At 35.9% G+C, this 19049-nt stretch overlaps 4 protein-coding genes across 9 annotated transcripts; 2 read left to right on the top strand and 2 right to left on the bottom strand.

The window, feature by feature from the left end:
- The first annotated feature begins 1338 nt into the window (after nt 1–1338).
- LOC148563256 (uncharacterized) lies at nt 1339–1728 on the top strand. The gene has a single exon (XM_088486690.1). The coding sequence runs from the start codon at nt 1339–1341 to the stop codon at nt 1726–1728; it is 390 nt and encodes a 129-aa protein (XP_088342816.1).
- A 1581-nt stretch (nt 1729–3309) lies between these two features.
- On the bottom strand, nt 3310–8711 carry LOC107642608 (ATP-dependent Clp protease proteolytic subunit-related protein 2, chloroplastic). Of its 5 annotated transcripts, none has more exons than XM_088488109.1 (10): nt 8456–8711; nt 7759–7813; nt 6815–6989; nt 6606–6728; nt 5699–5819; nt 5377–5514; nt 5148–5264; nt 4177–4245; nt 3979–4074; nt 3310–3659 (listed from the first exon to the last, which is right to left on the bottom strand). In XM_088488109.1, exons 3-10 carry the CDS (start codon nt 6853–6855, stop codon nt 3522–3524), a joined length of 843 nt encoding a protein of 280 aa, XP_088344235.1. In that variant the 5' UTR covers nt 6856–6989; nt 7759–7813; nt 8456–8711; the 3' UTR covers nt 3310–3521. The 5 variants fall into 5 exon arrangements, with proteins under 5 accessions (XP_088344235.1, XP_088344236.1, XP_088344237.1 ...); XM_088488110.1 differs by having other exon boundaries at nt 6815–7008; nt 8456–8709; XM_088488111.1 differs by having other exon boundaries at nt 6815–7005; nt 8456–8660.
- An 823-nt stretch (nt 8712–9534) lies between these two features.
- LOC107642607 (biogenesis of lysosome-related organelles complex 1 subunit 2) lies at nt 9535–12124 on the bottom strand. Its single transcript, XM_016346005.3, has 3 exons — nt 11908–12124; nt 10094–10311; nt 9535–9983 (listed from the first exon to the last, which is right to left on the bottom strand). The coding sequence occupies exons 2-3, from the start codon at nt 10202–10204 to the stop codon at nt 9702–9704; spliced, it is 393 nt and encodes a 130-aa protein (XP_016201491.1). The 5' UTR covers nt 10205–10311; nt 11908–12124; the 3' UTR covers nt 9535–9701.
- A 1931-nt stretch (nt 12125–14055) lies between these two features.
- On the top strand, nt 14056–19049 carry UVH1 (Restriction endonuclease, type II-like superfamily protein). 2 transcript variants are annotated; one of them, XM_016346002.3, is made up of 9 exons: nt 14056–15029; nt 15445–15668; nt 15873–15958; nt 16160–16324; nt 16511–17215; nt 17388–17498; nt 17575–17835; nt 18191–18414; nt 18643–19049. In XM_016346002.3, the coding sequence occupies exons 1-9, from the start codon at nt 14161–14163 to the stop codon at nt 18851–18853; spliced, it is 2856 nt and encodes a 951-aa protein (XP_016201488.1). In that variant the 5' UTR covers nt 14056–14160; the 3' UTR covers nt 18854–19049. The 2 variants fall into 2 exon arrangements, with proteins under 2 accessions (XP_016201488.1, XP_016201489.1); XM_016346003.3 differs by having other exon boundaries at nt 14071–15029; nt 15876–15958.

Raw genomic sequence — 19049 nt, 5'->3', positions numbered from 1 at the left:
ACTTGGACGGATCAGTCCCTCCGTCCAAATGCCTCCGTCAAGGATTGATCCGTCCAAATGTCTTCGTTAGGGATTGATCCGTCCAAGTTTTTTGAAGGTCAGGGACTTAAAAGTATTTTTGAATTGTCAGGGACGAAAATATCCGTGGAACAAAAAGTCAGGGACCTATTTATCATTTTCTCTAGCAATTATATATACAATTGTATTTGTGCTTATTAATTTATTGTTGTATATATTATTTTATGTGTACGGTATTAATAAAAATGCGAGGTTGGTTAAAATATGAATATACTTTACACATTAATTAAAAAATACTAGGTTCAAATATTTTAATAGTGATGTTACATAACTAAAATTCAAATAAAATTAATCAAATTATTTATTGAAATAATAAAAATTATCCATACAAATATGTAGAAATAGATCTACTTGTATGTGTGTGGGGGTCCAGTTGCCCCCATTAAATTTTAAAAAACAAATTATAAGCACATACATACCTATATATATATATAATGTCCCCATAAAATAATAGGTTTGCCCCATATTTAATTTTTTAATGTATGTGTGAAAATTTTAGATTATATAATAACAACACAATAATAAAAGTTGTCCTATTATATAAATTTAATCTATTTATATTAAAAAAATTAAATATAAAATATTATAGAGGATCAACTCTATAATTAAATGGTAAAAAATATTTGAATAATTACTTGATAAAAAAAGACATTATTTATATATAAAAAATTATAATTTGTTTGATTTAAATTTTTGTTTTTTTATAATTATTTTTGCGTTTTTTTCTTTAATTTTATACTGTTTATAGAATTTTTTAAGAGGTAATGACCAAATCAGTACCCGAAAGATTCAAACGCTGACATTTAAGTACCTCACTATTGTTATTGACAAAATGATCCTTAAAAGATTTTAAAATTTGACAAGCGTATCCACGAGTTCACCGGAGCACATTTCCGGCAAGTACAGTGCTGACATGGCCACTGCATTTTGATGACATGGCAAATACCCTTCCCCACCCTAATTCTTCTCCTTCTCCTTCCCCCTCCCCAACGCACTCCCCCCTTCCCCTTTCTAATGCATTCTCTCCCTCCCCAACCCTAATCCTTCCCTCCTCCTCCCTAATCCTAATCCCCCATCTCCAACGCACTTCTCCCTCCTCAATCCAAAATCCCCCTTTCTAAACCCTAATCCCCTTCCTTAACTAATTCTCCACTAAAACCAAGACAAGCTATTACCTTTACCAGAATTAATTAAAAACCAATATGCTGAAAGCATAGCATAACAGAAGAATACTCCAGCATCAGAGTAGTTTTGAAAGAAATGGTGGTTGAAGAGAACAACATCAACAACAACAATGGTGGGTGGACACCAATAGGGTCTCCAATGAATGTGAATGTGCAGAGCAAAGATGACTCCCATTTGACCAACTTCGAGAGTTCAGTCAACGCTGTCTCCTTTGGCTTTGTGGCCACTGCCATCCTCATCTCCATGTTCCTTCTCATGGCCATCTTTGAGAGGTTCCTTAGACCCAACAACTCCGATGAATTCTCCCCCTCTGCTCGCCGGACTTCCACTGATCTTGAGCCCCAGATGGCCTTTCCCGGCAAGCTTGGCCACCCTTCACCCAAAAGTGCTTTCTTTCATGCCAAAAGTGCTTTCTTTCTTTGGTGTTTTACTGATTTACTCTTTATTACTCTCACATTTTCCTGAGGAATGCTGATTGTTGCAAAGTGCTGTTTTTTACTTCAAAAGTCTTGCCTTTTTTTTATTCGGGATAGCTAAATTTGGGTTTTGGATAATTCATGATGAGGATTCTCTGACAAAAGATGAAGATTTAGTTTCCTAATTCTGGTTGGCGACAGCAGTGAAGACGAAGGAGAGATAGAGTTGAGAGTGTGAGACACTGGGTTGGGAAGGGGATTAGAATTCAAAGGGGTAAAGGAAGGGGATTAGGGTTCAGAAAGGAGAATTTTGGATTGAGGAGGGGGAAGTGCGTTGGAGATGGGGGATTAGGATTAGGGAGGGGGAGGGAAGGATTAGGGTTGGGAGGGGGAGAATGCATTCAGGAAGGGGAAGGGGGAGTGCGTTGGGGAGGGGGAAGGAGAAGGAGAAGAATTAGGGTGGGGAAGGGTATTTGCCATGTCATCAAAACGCAGTGGCCATGTCAGCACTGTGCTTGCCGGAAATGTGCTCCGGTGAACTCGTGGGTACGCTTGTCAAATTTTAAAATTTTTTAAGGATCATTTTGTCAATAACAATAGTGAGGTACCAAAATGTCAGCGTTTGAATCTTTTGGGTACTGATTTGGTCATTACCTCATTTTTTAATTATTGAACTATAACTTTTTGGTATTATATAAAAATAATCAATAAAATATGAGTTGATGAACATAAAAAATATTTGACAAGACACTAATATTAATAATAAATGTATTATGCAATATTGTTAAAATATAGAAATAAAAATATATTTTTAAATTAAGATTTAATTATTCTATCGATTCTTATAATTTTACCGATTTTTCAATTAAATTTCTATATATTTTTTTTTCAATCAGATCTCTATACTATATTAGATTTTATATTTAAATTCTTATTAACAGTTAACTTTAAAAAACGTTTATAAAATATAAATTTACTAATTTGTTTGAAGTCTAATAGTCTATTGATTTATTCAATGCTAAATAATTTGGAAATTACCAAAAGTTTGTCTACATTTTACTATTCTATTCGCAATTGCATTGAATTACCGATTCCTGGCATGTTGAAAAACTCATGGAGCCACATGAATCATGAAGCTGTGTGCATCACATAGAATTAATATAATTACTAATATAGAATCTTAAAAATACAATAAAAAAGATAATGTAAAATGCACTATAAATTAATAAGATTTAATCATCGAAAGATAAAAATTATATTTCCACCGTTGCCTTTGAAATTTGAAATAGCTAGACCTCTATTTGGAATATAATTTTTTATGCATTCACATATTCTTTTTTTATTTTTCACTCGAGGTGTCAATTAATTTTTTTCCTCCACTATATTTAATTATTTATTTATTGTTTATTATTTATTTCCCTTTTTCTTTTTCATTTTATTAAAATTAATGGCTAAAATGTTTCCATAAATTACAAAAATTGTACTCAATAAAAAATAAAAAATATCTAATCATTTTTTGGGGTTAATTTTCCAAGGAATGATATATCTAGCATTTTGGGCAGGAGCAAGTCTTATATAAGATCATGATAGAACTGTAAAAGGGGAAGAAATGAGGATGTGGTAGAGTTACGAACTTAAAGCTTCAACTGCATTATTTACTGCTTTCAACAAGTGGAATTCATCCATTTCTGAACAAGAACCAATTATCTTTGCCAACAATTTCTAACTATTCAAATATTATACATATTTCTGAAAATAATTAAGGAGATAAATAAAACACGAGAAACAATCCTGGTTTTGTAATATTATGAGTACTCTGGCTGGGTGACAAACCGTAAGTTCTTAACCAAGGCCTGTTCCTGCCTCCTTGTTAGGCGCATCAGCCTTAATGCGTGGTGGCCTCACAATTCGATCAATAAGTCCGTAATCAAGAGCCTCCTGTGCGTTGAAGCGTTTCATCCTGCCCAAGTCTTGGGTGATCTGAATGCCATTAAAAATTAGTTTCAAATGATAAACACTTTATAAACACCCAGGAACTGACACAAATGATCATAAAATGGAAGCAAACTACAAACTTAAGGGCCTATTTGGTTTCCATTTCCACTTTCAGTATTTTCTATTTTCAAGATTATGTGAGGGAAAGAGAAAACAATAAAATCTTGATTGTTGTCATTTTTTTCCTCGCAAAATCATCAAATTGGAAGTAGAAACTAAAAATAGAAACCAATCAGGCCTTAAGTTTTTAAGATAACAGGTTTTCATGTTCATCTCCATGTATTTCATTGTTGAATGAACTGACCCTCTCAACAGGCTGGCCTGTTTTCTTAGCCAACTCGTTAAAGAGGTAATCTCTGATTCTTAAAAGCTCATTTGCTTCATTGCGGATGTCATCAGCCTGTCAAAATTTTCAAGGCGTTAGCATAAAGAGTAAAAGCAATCATATTCACACATCTGAGGAGTGATAATAACCTCAATCTCAGAAGAGATATCTACATACCTGACCCCGAGCAGCTCCCGCTGGAGATTGCAGAGCAACTCTGGAAAGAGGCATTGCAAAGCGGTTGCCCTTAACAATACAGCAGACCATCATCACACAGTTAATATATGTCGGGAACTATTTTCATAACCCATTAGACATCAACAAACACAAATACAAGCACATCACAACAAATTGCAGAAAAGTAAACAATACAACATGAATGTGACAACACAATGGAATGGAACAGAAAGTGGAAGCTTAAGATGCAAATAAGGATGGACTTCACAGTATAAATTAGGAGACTTTAGAAAGAGATACTGCCACTCCCTTTTTGTGTGATTTTTCAAAATTATGTTCCATCCTCGCTATTTAATTTTCCATAGTGATGAGAGAAATTTTTCATTGTGTGGGTAATTTGGGAATAATATTCGTAGAGGATTGGCATTATCAATTAGGGAGTGGATATTGGAGTGATAATATCCACTCCCTATCAATTACCATTCTTTTCTTTTTTACTGAATTTTTATAAAGAGCTGGAAGGAGGGAGATCGGGCCTTTCAATGTGATCCCAAGTCTGTATATTATAGTAGACTGCCCCCCAATTTAGATTCAAACTACAAAACTTTCCATCTTTTACCTTATAACAAATGTAACACAATTGATGTTACTAATAACAAAGTGACACGTCCTATCAAGAATGCACTAGGCAGCACATAAGCAGCACAAGAAAATATTTCTTCATTTTTTTTTCTTGTTATATTGACTACTGAGTGATTTATTAATGCTCCAATTATTTCAACCGTCCCCTTATCTCAGGCATAATTTTTATTCATATTAATCGTGAAGAAACAACTGTAAGATGCAACAATAAATCTCGTCAGTCACACAATGTCATGCATGATTACATGATGTTGGAAATCACTATAACCTCTGAATCAAACAGAGAACTTTCATAGTTTGTATTAACAGATAGTAATATAACTCGATACCTTTTCTCCGGCTGCAAGAAGAAATGCTGCAAGATTATAGGCATAGCCAACACAATGGGTGGTTACAGGACTTTGCAAGCTCTGCATAGTGTCATAGATAGCCAAGCTTGGTGTAAGCTGCACAAATAACAAGCTTAAGCATGTTAAAAACATGACTAAGCAACACAAAGGTGGGCACAAAAGAGAAATATTTAATTGACTAAACATCTAACACTAGAAGAAAACTTACATCTCCACCAGGACCATTGATGTACATATACATCCTCTTGGCGTTATCTATACTGTCAAGATACAGCATGGTTGCCAATACTTGGTTACTAAATTCTTCATCTATGTTTTGTCCAATGAAGAGAACACGCTCTCGATACTGCATCCAATAACCCTTTACTTTTAGAAATGTTTTAAAGAGTGATGGAAATCATAAGAAAACTAGAGGTTCATGTGTAACGATCTATTTCTATGTGAGTATGTGACGCAATGTTAACCAGCATCTTTTAGATACAGAAAAACATAATATTAATGATATATATTAAGATGTATTATTGACTTACAAGGGCATTCCACAAATCAACCCATTGCCAAGTTCCTTCACCAGGTGTCCTATAGGGGACTCTAGGGGTCCCTATGGGCATCATTTGAATTTGTGCCCTTGCTGGTTTGTGATTAGCATACCTGAAAATATGCAAGATTTATACACCTTGTATCAGTCTCTTAATTAAAAGACGTGTTTGACATTAGTGAAAACTCTTCTAAGTATATCGTTTTTATCTGACATAAACTATGCTTTATTTGTTAACTTCACTTTCACTATGTCAAAGATTATCAACTATTGTGTAAAGCCGTAAAGACTAAAGAAGATTCTTCATAATTCAAATTTGTTAGAACTTACAAAAAGAATAATCCTTGTTATAATATATAACAGTAATCATGACAAACTCAATTGCAGTTAAAAATTACTCGCTAATCCAAACAACAATATCAAAGATATGATACAGCATAGCTTTCTGCAACAAGAAAAATGGCATTAGAGTGGACTGAACACATTATGCTGGAAAATTTGGCAATCAAAGGGATGTACCTACAAAGCATACAGTAGCAACATAACATAATAGACCAACTACAAAATTTAAGCATAAAGAGACAATTCACTATTGCTTTCAATCTTCAAATTTTGCAAAAAGACCGTTCCTTCATGGAATGTATCAGCTGAAAGCGCACAATTCTAGGCATATAACCAAGTATATGTTAATTGCACATATGAATACAGGCATAAGAAAAGCAATTCAAATACAAAACTATCATCATCCATGCCAGAGCTTATTTTTGCAAAGTTAAGCACACACCAAAAAATGGCACCAATTCAAAATAAGGCAAACTGCAGAAGCTAAAGAACAAAACTTTCTCCATAACAAAAACAGATAAAAAGGGAAAAAATCACAAATGTGGTCAGACAGTTACCCGCAATGCAGACTCTTGTGAACTTTTCCATAGAACTCAGCGGAGACATTAGGTTTACACGCAAGAGAATTAGGGATACTTGGAGATTGAAGTTTCAACCCTGAGTAGAGTTTTGTGGCGCAACTGCCACATCAAAAAGAGAAAAATACAGAGTCAGTTAGTAATTTAGAGAAACTGTGAGAAACACACAATGGGAAGGAGAAGCAAACCTAGGAAGTGCAGCAGCCGTGATACAGGGTGCAACCGCCATGTTAGCTTTTTGAGGTAACGAAGAGATAGGAGAGGGGAGAACGCACTATTTGAGGTTGAAGAAAACTTCAACCAGATACAACACTCGCTCAGCTCTGAAGATGAACTTCAACGACAACGCCCTTTTGATCCTCCCTGGAATCAGAACCTCCTTCTTTTATTTATTTATTAGCAATGTTAGTAAGGTTGCGAGAACCGAACCGGTCAATGAACCGGTGAAGTGACTGGTTCAATGGTTTAATAGTTCAATCGGGGTTCAACCGGAGTTCAACCGATTTAATTAAATATATAAAATAAAATTATTAAAAATTTAATACATAATTTGAAATATTTAAATTCAATGAATTGTAAGCTAATAAAATTCAAAATTTTACAATTCACATAATAAATTATCTATAATTTACCATTAAAAGTTCCAAATAACTTCAAACATCAAAATTTATAACTAAAAATAAAATCAAAATACGCATAAGTAAACTAACACAAGTATTCAATATTGGTTAAAATCAATTATTTGGTATTCTTCAAACCAATTAAAACATTCCCATATAAGGCACACTATTAAAGAAATAAACAGTAAGTCATATATGAAACTTAACATAGATTCATATAACTTAGAATGCCACATCCCCAACTCCAAGAGAATAACAGAGTGAAATTTCAGAGCTTTTCAACAATTTTCTGATGAGCTTTAGCTGAGGCTATTATTTAGCAACAGTGGCGCAGCAAACAAGCTTATTCATCTGGGATTTCAACTGAAAACCCTTCTTCCAGTATCAATCAGAGCCGGATCCAGTTGAAGAGCACAAGTTTTTAAGTTTAACTAATTTTACTCAGCGACAAGCCAACAACTAACAAATTAACTCAAATAGAATAATAGCACAAAAATAACTCAGAACATTACCAATAGTCAACAATAATTAACCCAGAAGTCAGAACAAGATAACAACAGTCCAGCCCTGTTAACAACAATGAACAACGAAGAAAATTAACTCAGAAAACAACAATTACCCCAGAAAAACAACATACTTAAGTCCAGAAAAACAGCAATTAACTCCCAAAAATGAAACTGAAGCAGTGTAGGGATGGAGGCTTACAAACTCAGAAAAATCAGCAACTCAAAATCAGAATCCAGAAAGCCAGCAACCCAGAATACAGACCAATATATCAATTGATAGTTCATAGTTCATACAATTCATATGGCATTCAACAGAACAGAATTGAAAAAATAAAAAAATTGAACAGAGCAGAATTGAAAACAGAACGAAATAGAAGAACAGAGCAGAGCAAAATTCTCAAATTAAACATACATCAAATTAATTCTCAAATTCAACATACAACAAATTTATTCAAAATTTCATTAATCATATAAAAATTGATATATTGAAGAAGAACAGAAGCCAGGAATACAAACAGAATATGAATACAAGAAGTCAAGAACAGAAGTCCAGAAAAAAAAATGAACAGAAGAACAGAAGCCAGAAACAAAATAAAAAAGTTACAGGAATATGAACAGAAGAACAGAAGCCCAGAACAAAAAATGAAAAGTGAAAACAGCAGGAAGCCAAGACCAGAAGAAAGAGCCAGAAACCAGAACTTACCGCAAGATGAAGTAGAGAACAGAAGGCCAGAAGCTCGAGCCTCGAAATAGAGAACAGAACCGTGAGCGACGACCCGCAGCAGTGGGCGACGACCCGCGACGTTGAGCGACGACCCGCAACAGTGACCCTCGATTCACGGCGTCGGTTCTCCTTCGTATGCAGAAGCTCCAGCCTCGAAGAGCTTAGGGTTGGGACTTTGGGAGTGGGAGTGGGAGTGGGAGTGTTCTTGCCTTCTTGGAAGGGTTGGCTGCAACGCGTTCTTCACTCTTCAGCCTCTTTTTTTTAAAGAAAAGAAACCCAAACGACGCCGTTTTCATTGCCTGGGGGAAAACCGGTACTTCAAAAAACCGCGCCAATTCGTCCGGTTTTTTAACCTTTTACAGGCGATTTTGTGAGTGAATCGGACCGAATAGATAATCGATTTCTGATTAACTCGATTGAACCGATCGGTCCGTTCCAATTTTTAAAACATTTTATATTGCATCTGGATTGTGTATTTTATTCTTTATTACAATTATTATAATTGATTGACCATTTAACCTTTTTGACATATACCTCCTGCTATTTGTCTATTTTATCCCTCCTTTTGTGTATTTGGTGACCAATCTAACCCCAGAAGATTTTTTTTTCGTTTTAAAATTTTTGGGCCTATATATATATATTATTTACTTGCTCTAAGTGTAGATCTCTATCATAGTTCATCATGCTAACATTATTCTAATTTATTTATTAAAATTTATTCACTTCAATTTAATTATAATAAATAATAAAGTATATTTTGTAAGAAACCAAAACATAAATAACAGAAATATAATTTGAATTTTACACATAAATATTTAAGCATTTCAATGAGTTTAATTTTAATACACTAATACTATAAATAATTTTACAACTAATCAAATTCATATCTTTTGATATCTTATTTGTTTGGTTGTGTAATTATTCCTTTGAGTTAAATTTAAACTCTGGTCGTTTTATATTCTTGCTGTTTATCAATGACACTTGCTAAATTTAATTTTGAGGACAAAGCAGTGATTATAACCTGCATAAAACATGTCTCTCAGGAAGAAAGCCAAGATGAAAGTAATTAATTTGTAATGAAATTACTTCATGGAAAATATACTAGCACCGGTATTAAGGGAATACAATACAACCTCTCAGTCTTTAACTGGTTAACACAAGATAAAACACTCAAAATCACTGTGTAAGCAAGTTACCAAATCAAATCTATACATATTTATATTATCTAATTATTAGAAGGAGGATGAAGCCTAGTTTGGTACACAGACTGCACTCTTGATTCCAACAGACACACATATTTGTCAAGCATAGAGACCACAACTTCAAATTCAGTTACTTGCTTCTCTATGGCATCAATCTGCTCAACATATTCGTTGAAGCTACCACTCTTGCATTTCAACTGCTCCACAAAAACCCTCAACCCTGAAGCTAAGTCGCCGTAACCTTTGTACTCTTCCGCAACCCTCACATTCATCTTCTCTAATAACTCAAGTTGATTATTAGTCCCCTAACTCACATAAAACCATTGTCAAACTTGATATTCCAAATAATGTTGTATCCTCAGATAGTTTACACGATTTGTAATTCATTGGAATTGTTTGAAACAAGGGTTTTTACCTGAAGCTCCGATTTGATCATTGTGCTAATGCTGCTAAAGAGATCATTGAGTGACTCTGTAAGTTCATCATGCTTCTGATTTTGTGGTTCACCATTGTTTGCGCCATCCATGGTCACACCGGGTAGTCAAGACTCCGCAATTTGCAAGGGAAGGGTTGTAGTAATGGAGAAACCGGAGATGGTGATCTAACCACTTGTTGTTTTTGAGGTCCAGACCGCTGTTGTTTCATATATATGTATATATATAATCAAAATAAAATTTAACAAGAAAAGAAAAAAGAAGAAAACCTTCTAATTAGTTGTAAATGGATTATTTTGGTTTCTTGTCTTTCATTTTTCTTTACTCTTTTTTTATTATTTAAAATTTTTCCCTTTAACTTCTAAAAAAAATTATAAATCTTATCTTTTGAGCTATATTCTAATTTAGTCCTTTGATCACTTACTCTTAGAATTTGTCAATGCAAGGTTAGGTGCTACTGGAATCTGCAGGAGCTGAAAAGCTACAAGGCTGATTCGGTTTTATCCTTTAACTAAATGAGGAACTTATTTGTGTTCTATTATTTTGAGGTGAATGAAACAGTGATTCTTAATGGGTAAATACCAAATATAGTGGCTGGACTTGGAGAATCTAATATATTTGAGGAAGTATAATTTAGTTCAACTTAACAGAATGAACGCAACTTAATTTTAACCTGCACAGAGGTGATGCAGACATAGAGGCATAGACCACCATCAATCTACCATTAAAGAATTTCTCTGTAAGTCAGTTAAAGAATTTTTAATTCCTAGACTTGTGGATGTGCAAGAGATATAAGAGCATTTGTATGGGACCTTTATATGCTATCCTGGGTAACAGATTGACATTGTGGCTGTTTATGTGATATCTATCCTTCCCCCAATTTAATCATTTGAATGTATATTGATTTAGTGGTTTTATTCTAATCTTTTTGTGGTAAATTAGCAAATATTACACAAACATCTTTGAAGCATGAAGAGTTTTACATGAAAATATTTGTACCCTTGTTATAAAAAATAGCAATCTAATAGATTCAATCTTTACAAGTTAACACCTAATAAATTGTTAAACTAATCTGTGCCTCGTATTTAAAAAAGATAACCAGTGACCTTGGTAGATATATAGTTAGAGTACTATTAAACAGCTATAGAAAGGTAATTCTACTAACATATAGCCTGCATAGTCCAAAGTTTCTACTGCTATATGACCAATCTAGTCTACCAATATATAGTCTGCATAGTCCATGGTCCAATGTTTTTCTAAATGGTATATAAAAGAATTTCATATAAAATTGTTTGATTTAGCACTTCCCCGCGCATAGCGCTATGCGCAGGCACATATACTAGTAAGATAACAATTTTAATTTGACAGGATAAAGATAACAAAGCAATGATGAGGCGAAACAAGATTTTGATGTCTATGATGAGAACAAAGAAGGGTTGATTGATGCCATGGAGTTGCAGAAAGTTCTATGCATTTTGCTACTTAAGGAAGCAAGAGTTGCATCTTGGATGTGGTGGTAAAAATAATAAATTGCACTTTTTTCAGGTGTCATTGTTGAATATACACATCTTGCAGGCAGGTTTCAGGTTTGAATAATATTGCTTTTGGGAGAGGCATCCAATGCAATGTAATACTTTGCCCAGCATCAAAGTTTATCATCAATAACAACAAAAAGTCAACAACATAGCAACAAATTCAACAGCAACAGCAACAAAGACACAGCAAATTACAAAAAAATAACTAATGCAATAACAACTCAACAAGACAGCAAGGGATCAGAGGACAGAGGACCTACCGAATCGACACAGCGAAGCAACGGGCAAGACGGCGCGACGGCAGGTGACGACAGGAGGTAGCAAGGGAGGCGGAGGCGGAGGCGGCGGTGGAGGGAAGGAGTCGCCGGCTCAGAAAGACAGAGGAGAGAGGCGCCTGTACGAGGGACCAAGGAGAAGAAGAGCTGAAGAGGAGCATCAATTGGGCTGGTGGGGTTAGATTTTTTTTTTTTTCCCCTGAGAAAATACCCGTCCTGTCCATTTTTAGGAACATCAAAAGGTTAAAAAAAAATAAAAAGATAAAAGTAATCCAAATAAGTTGAGGTTTTTAAAATTGATTCTTATAAAAATTTAATTTTGATGTACAAGGTCATTGTAAAATTATTTGAGAAAATATAAGAAAACAACGCATATACTAAACAATGTCAATAACGAATTAAAAAAGAATGTAAAATTAATTTTAAAATTCAGACTTTTAATTAATTAAAAATTATCAGATTTTAAAATTTAAAAATTTAGGATTAATACCCCTAAACACATTCATACTACTTACAGTTTCTACCATTTTATCGTAACAGCATTTTCGACCTCCGCTACACAGTCTTCAAAGTGCTCCGCCAGTCTACATTCGCATTTCGCCGATGCTGCCAAAGGCAGCTTTGACGCGAGGTGCTTGTCTGTCCGAAATTGTCGCTGTCCTGCAATACATGTGCAAACGCAGCCACTGCTATTTCGCGATCCCATTCTCCCACTATCGTTGTTGTTCACGATTCTTATCAACTAAGTCGGATGTTCATTTTACTATGTATACGGATGGTTCTTTTCATTCTAAAGTGAATGTTTATTTGGGTCATACCATTTGGGTGAACGAAGCAAAGCGGAACGCGATGGAAGTGGCGAAGACACGACGTAGCGGCATGGAAGCAAGGGCAGAGATGCAGGGGACGCAACGTAGGAAAGAAGAAGATGTAGTGGTGGCATCGGTTGCAGGGAGCACATGGCAGCGCGACGCATTGGAGAAGAAGGTGCAGCGGCAGTGAGGTGCGTTGGTGATGGCACGACAGGGAAGGGGAAGGGAAGCAGCTGCGGTAAAAGGAGAGAAATGTGGAAGGTGAGAAGTTAGGGTTGTGGTAGATTAATGGGGTGGAATATTTTTTGTTTTAGTAGGCCTGGAGTGCAGTTCATTGGTGCGGAATTTATAACCCACAAACTAACCGGCAAGTGCACCGGGTCGTACCAAGTAATACCTCAGGTGAGTGAAGGTCGATCCCACGAGGATTGATGGACTAAGCAACAATGATTGCTTGATTTTAAAAATATTTTAGTAGTCAAATTTAATTAAATTATCATAAGTATATATAAAAAAACGTGTATATGTATTATTACTTTTTTTTTTCACGTTTTTTCAGTACAACAAATTTTATTGGAGATTATAAAAATTTATCAACATAGCACAATTTTTTTTATGTTGCAAAAAAATTTTATTGAAATAACATAATTTTTTTTTTAACGTAGCATAGATATTTTTGCATATACCATCAAATCTGCCATTAAAAAAGAACAAGTAGAACGTGCTTTCGAGTAAGAGTAAAAAATTGTCGTAATTGAAGTAGAAGAAACACTGCCAAACAGAAATAGAGTGGATGCTGAAGTCAAAACAAAAGCGAGAAGTTACAGATGTGAAAGATGTGGACCCAAAGTCAAAGGAGGGTGCGATAGTAGTGGTGAACTGGTGAAAAATGTGATCATCTTCGAACTCCAAGAGACAGATGGCGCATTGGGCGTACTTCTTTTCCTTGTGGAGATTCTTGACGGAAGAATAAGAGAAGGTGAGGATTTCGTCGAGGAGGGACCGGTGGTGATGGTGGCGAATTAGGGATGGTTGTGGTGATGGTTTAGGAAATTAGAAATGAGAATAGATGTATGAGAAGATGACAATGGTGTGAGAGTTAGTGATAATGTGGGATTAGTGATGATGTCACATGATATTAATTGTGTCATATTAGTAGTTGACTCACGATAAAAATAATTTGAGAGATTAATATATCATTTAAAAATTAATTTCAATTAAAATCTTAAGGTCAAATTTGTGTACGAATTAAATTTAAAAGACTATTTTGTAGATTTAGTGTAGTTTATTAACCCTTTCAAAAAAGAAATGTACTAGTTTAGGAATAAACTGTCAAGTTGAATTTGGCGCTACCAACTGCCGCGCGAAAAACCCTTCTTCACCCTTTTCTGTTTCCCCGCTGCCCAAAAAGAGAAAAGAAAAAAAAATGGTTCAATTCCACGAGCACATCATCACAGAACTTCTAGAAGATATCAATGGCGGATTGGTGGTGCTCTCCTCCGGTCTCTCGCTGTCGAAGCTGGTGTCGTCCCTTCTCCTCCTCCACACTCATTCAGAGGGAACACTCCTCATCCTCTCCCCTTCCTCCGCAACTCTTAGGTCCCGAATCACCTTCAATCTCAAAACCCTAAACCCTCAATTCACCCAAATCCCCTCCGAGATCACCGCCGAACTCCCCGCCCACCACCGCCACTCCCTCTATTCCTCCGGCAACATCTTCTTCATCACTCCCAGGATTCTCATCGTAGATCTCCTCACCAACAAGATCCCCACATCCATGATCTCCGGAATCATCATCCTCAATGCGCATTCTCTCAGTGAAACCTCCACCGAGGCCTTTATCATCCGAATTTATCGATCACTGAACCGTGGCGGTTACGTCCGGGCTTTCTCCGATAAGCCGCACGCGATGGTGTCCGGGTTCGCGAAGGCGGAACGGACAATGAAGTTCTTGCATGTGCGGAGGCTGCACCTTTGGCCAAGGTTTCAGGTCTACGTGTCGCAGGAGCTGGAAAGGGACCCGCCGGAGGTGGTGGACATCAGGGTTCCGATGAGCAGGTACATGGTGGGGATCCAGAAGGCCATTGTGGAGGTCATGGATGCTTGCTTGAAGGAGATGAGGAAGACCAATAAGGTCGACGTGGAGGATCTGACGGTGGAGAACGGGTTGTTCAAGTCGTTTGATGAGATCGTGAGGCGCCAATTAGACCCAATTTGGCATACTCTGGGGAAGAAGACTAAGCAACTTGTTTCGGACCTTAAGACATTGACGAAATTGTTGGATTATCTTGTGAGGTGCAGTTTCTCTGTTAATTATATGTTTGATTGCATGTACTCTATTCATACAATCGTGGAGGTCTAAGATATAAGAAACATATTATTTGAATACCAAATGGGAAATCAAAATGGATACTTGAATAAAAGGGATAAAATTAAGAGAAAAATTGGTTCTTAGGGTGAGGTATTCCTACTTATTTCTATGATACAAAAATGGGATATACTCAGAATATTTTTAACAAATGGGTACTAGTGAGGATTGACATGCTATTTAGGTACTTAGTTATTTTATACGAATGACGATGGAGCAGTCTATTTGTAATATCTTTAATTTATGTTGCAATTGAAATCTTTAGGATTTTATTTTATTTTTATATATCTGAGGATTATGTTGCTTGTAATAGGAACTGATTGAGTAGCTTCCATTTGGTAGGTATGATGCAGTAACTTACTTGAAATACTTGGATACGCTAAGGGTGTCCGAGAGTTTTCGATCTGTTTGGCTATTTGCAGAGGCAAGTTATAAGATTTTTGACTTTGCAAAGAAACGTGTTTATCATCTTGTGAGGTCGGACGGTACAAAAGTAAGTGAAGTGAACAAGAGTGCTAAAAACAAAAAGAGGAAGGTTAAGGAGGATAACAAAGACAGTGAAGAAGGTAAGAGATTGTTGGGTTGTGTTGTTTGTTTCTTCATTCCAGCATGGATTGTGTCTCTGTTATAGCGCTTCATTATGCACCCACAATAACAAACATTATAACATGAAAAGAGGAAGAGAGAAATGTGATTTTGGTTTCCCCATTCAAACTTACAAAGGTTGGCTTTTTCTTTTGTCATAAATTTCTCTGTGATTGCTTTTACAGCAGATGATGGGACTTCTTCAAGTTCGAATGCCGGCTTAGTTTTGGAGGAAGTCTTGGAAGAAGCACCAAAATGGAAGGTCTTACGTGTGAGTCAGTGAGTTCCAATTCTAGAAAGTCTTTGGGTTATATACTTATATTCCTTTTTACTTGATTTTATAACCAAGACCGACATTAATTTATTGTTTCAAATTGGATAACCTGAAGTAGTTTAAAGAAAAGTTGTTGAATTTCATGAACTTTTCTTGGTGTGGGGGTTTGTGCTGAATTTTAGTATCCTGTCATTATAGGAGATTCTTGAGGAAATAGAAGAAGAAAGGCAAAAGCAAGGCGGGTTAAGAGAGGAATTATTGGCCGAAGGTAAAGACACTGACAATGGCATTGTATTGGTGGCATGTAAGGATGAACGATCATGCCTGCAGATTGAAGAATGCATTTTCAAAAGCCCACAAAAGGTTGGTCCCCCACCCCCACTTCTCTTCTCAATCATATGTCACATTATCAAGTGTATTCTGTGTTGCAATATTTCTACCAGTCCTTCATTTTAGTATAATGCTGATATAAAAGGTTGATACTTAGTAAGTTTTGATGAAGCTGACTTTGTTATCCTATCTGCCACTTGTTTTTCACTATCTGTGAAGGTCATGAGTGAAGAATGGAAAAAGTACTTGCTAAGCAAAGTACAGCTGCGTGATATAGTGCATAAGAAAAAGAAGCCAAAAGATCCCAAAGGTTTTGGGATTCTTGATGGAGTTACTCCCATAGCACCTGCTCAGAATGCGGAAACCAGCAGCATTAGTAAGCAGGAGCATGATGCACTTCTCGCAGCAGCATCAGGACTAAGAGGTCTTGCTGAAAATGACTTTGAAGATCCTCAGCCAGATTTTGGTGGACGGGGTCGTGGAAAAGGAAAGAGAAAAGTAGGGAATAAAAAGGGTCCAATCATTAATGATGAAGTACAAAGTGGTAATAGAGAGGCTTCCACTAGTTATAAAGCTGAGACATCTGTAGAAAACATGGTCCTTAGAAAGCATAAAAATCCTGATACCACAACAGCAAATGCAAAGCCATTACCACCAGTACAGCTTTATGCCTTAGAAAGTGATCAGCCTATACTGGATATATTAAAGCCCTCTATAGTCATTGTTTACCATCCAGACGTGGCCTTTGTTAGGGAAATTGAAGTTTACAAAGCTGAGAATCCCTCAAAAAAGTTGAAAGTATATTTTCTATTCTACGAAGATTCTACTGAGGTTCAGAAGTTTGAGGCGAGTATACGTAGAGAGAATGGAGCATTCGAATCTTTGATAAGACAAAAATCTATGATGATGATTCCAGTTGACCAGGTTTGTTTAGTTTTTGTGTGTTTCCTTTTTCTTTCTCATGTTGATTCTTGGGTCCACTAGAAGCGGTTGCCTTCAATAGAGCTGGTGGCAAATTGTCAAATACTTGATGTGCTGATTGCATTCCTGTGTTTCCTTTCTTTTGTGTCTGGGCATTCTGCATGCTGTCAATCAGGGTGGACATTGTTTGGGAATGACTTCTAGTTTTGAGTCAGATTTAAGTAGTACTCAAAATTCAATGACCAGAAGAGCTGGTGGGAGAAAGGAGGTTGATAAAGAAATGCAGGTTTGTGATCTTTATTTATTTATTTTGGTAGGATGTATGACCCATGTCTAAAACTTATAAGTTGGGAATCTAACAGGTCATTGTGGACATGCGAGAGTTCATGAGCAGTCTTCCCAATGTTCTTCATCAGAAGGGAATGCGCATCATTCCAGTGACACTAGAAGTTGGTGACTACATCCTGTCACCATTAATTTGTGTGGAAAGAAAAAGTATTCAAGATCTCTTTATGAGCTTCACATCAGGTCGTCTATACCACCAGGTGGAGACAATGGTGCGATATTATAGGATTCCTGTTCTGTTGATAGAGTTTTCACAGGATAAGAGCTTTTCATTCCAGGTTTGCTGACCACAAAAAAACTCTATCTGTCCTGCTTTTTACTGGTTTCTTCTTGTATTCCCATTTCAAAGAGTGCTTGGTAATCCTGACAAAGACCAATTTCTGGGCATGGAAGATCTTCAGTGGCAACAGAAAGTATTGTTGGTTGATGGTATCTTTGTATACAATACATAGCTATCAACCATGTATAATCACATCATGAAAATTATTTGACATAATAATATAGTTGCTTCAATGTAAACATTTTAATTTAACATGTATAAAGATTAATCTCATTTAAATATACAGTAGTCCACTCATACTTAATAGATTAGGCATTTTGTTTTGTGGATTCACGCATTATATTTATTTGCAGTCTGCTAGTGATATTGGTGATGATGTGACACCAAATAACATTATATCAAAGCTGTCATTGCTTGCTCTACACTTTCCACGGCTACGAATTATCTGGTCTCGAAGTTTGCATGCAACTGCTGAAATATTTGCTGCACTGAAGGCAAATCAAGATGAACCGGATGAAACAAAAGCTATGAGAGTGGGTGTCCCCTCTGAAGAAGGAATTGTGGAGAACGACGTAAGGTAAGTTGCTTTTCTATATTTGAATCTTGAAAGCTTGATGGGAAGTGGTTCACATAGATCTCCAACTTATAAATTCTGGTAAATGAACATAGCAACTTGCTTTTTACCATAATAATGAATACATCATTCTATGCATTTATACTTAGCAGTACATTAGTGAGTTGGTATATGCTGGTTCATCATATTTATGTGCACACTGGAATTCTTTTGTTGATTGCTGGGTCACAGAGCTGAAAATTACAACACGTCGGCTGTGGAGTTTCTAAGAAGACTGCCAGGCGTTACAGATTCAAACTACAGGGCCATAATGGATGGATGTAAGAGCTTGGCTGAACTTGCGCTTCTTCCTTTGGAGAAGCTAGCCGAATTAATGGGTGGTCATAAAGCTGCTCGGACTCTAAGAGAATTTCTTGATGCTAAATATCCAACTCTGTTGTGATAATTCATTTGTACAAAGCTTTCAACAATTTTATTCAAGTCGGTTTGTAAGGTCTTTCCCATTGGTGGAAAATGGGTCATTAAATTATTAAAATTTTTCTCGTTCTTACTCGTGTCATGTTCATTATTCGATTGTAATTTAAAATATTGTATTACTTAAATATTCTATTATAATTCTGTTTATCATTGTTTGCTTA

This window comes from Arachis ipaensis, chromosome B5 (assembly GCF_059453495.1).
Source record: "Arachis ipaensis isolate K30076 ecotype BB chromosome B5, ASM5945349v1, whole genome shotgun sequence".
Taxonomy (NCBI): domain Eukaryota; kingdom Viridiplantae; phylum Streptophyta; class Magnoliopsida; order Fabales; family Fabaceae; genus Arachis; species Arachis ipaensis.
This window is presented reverse-complemented; position numbering and strand designations above follow the sequence as displayed.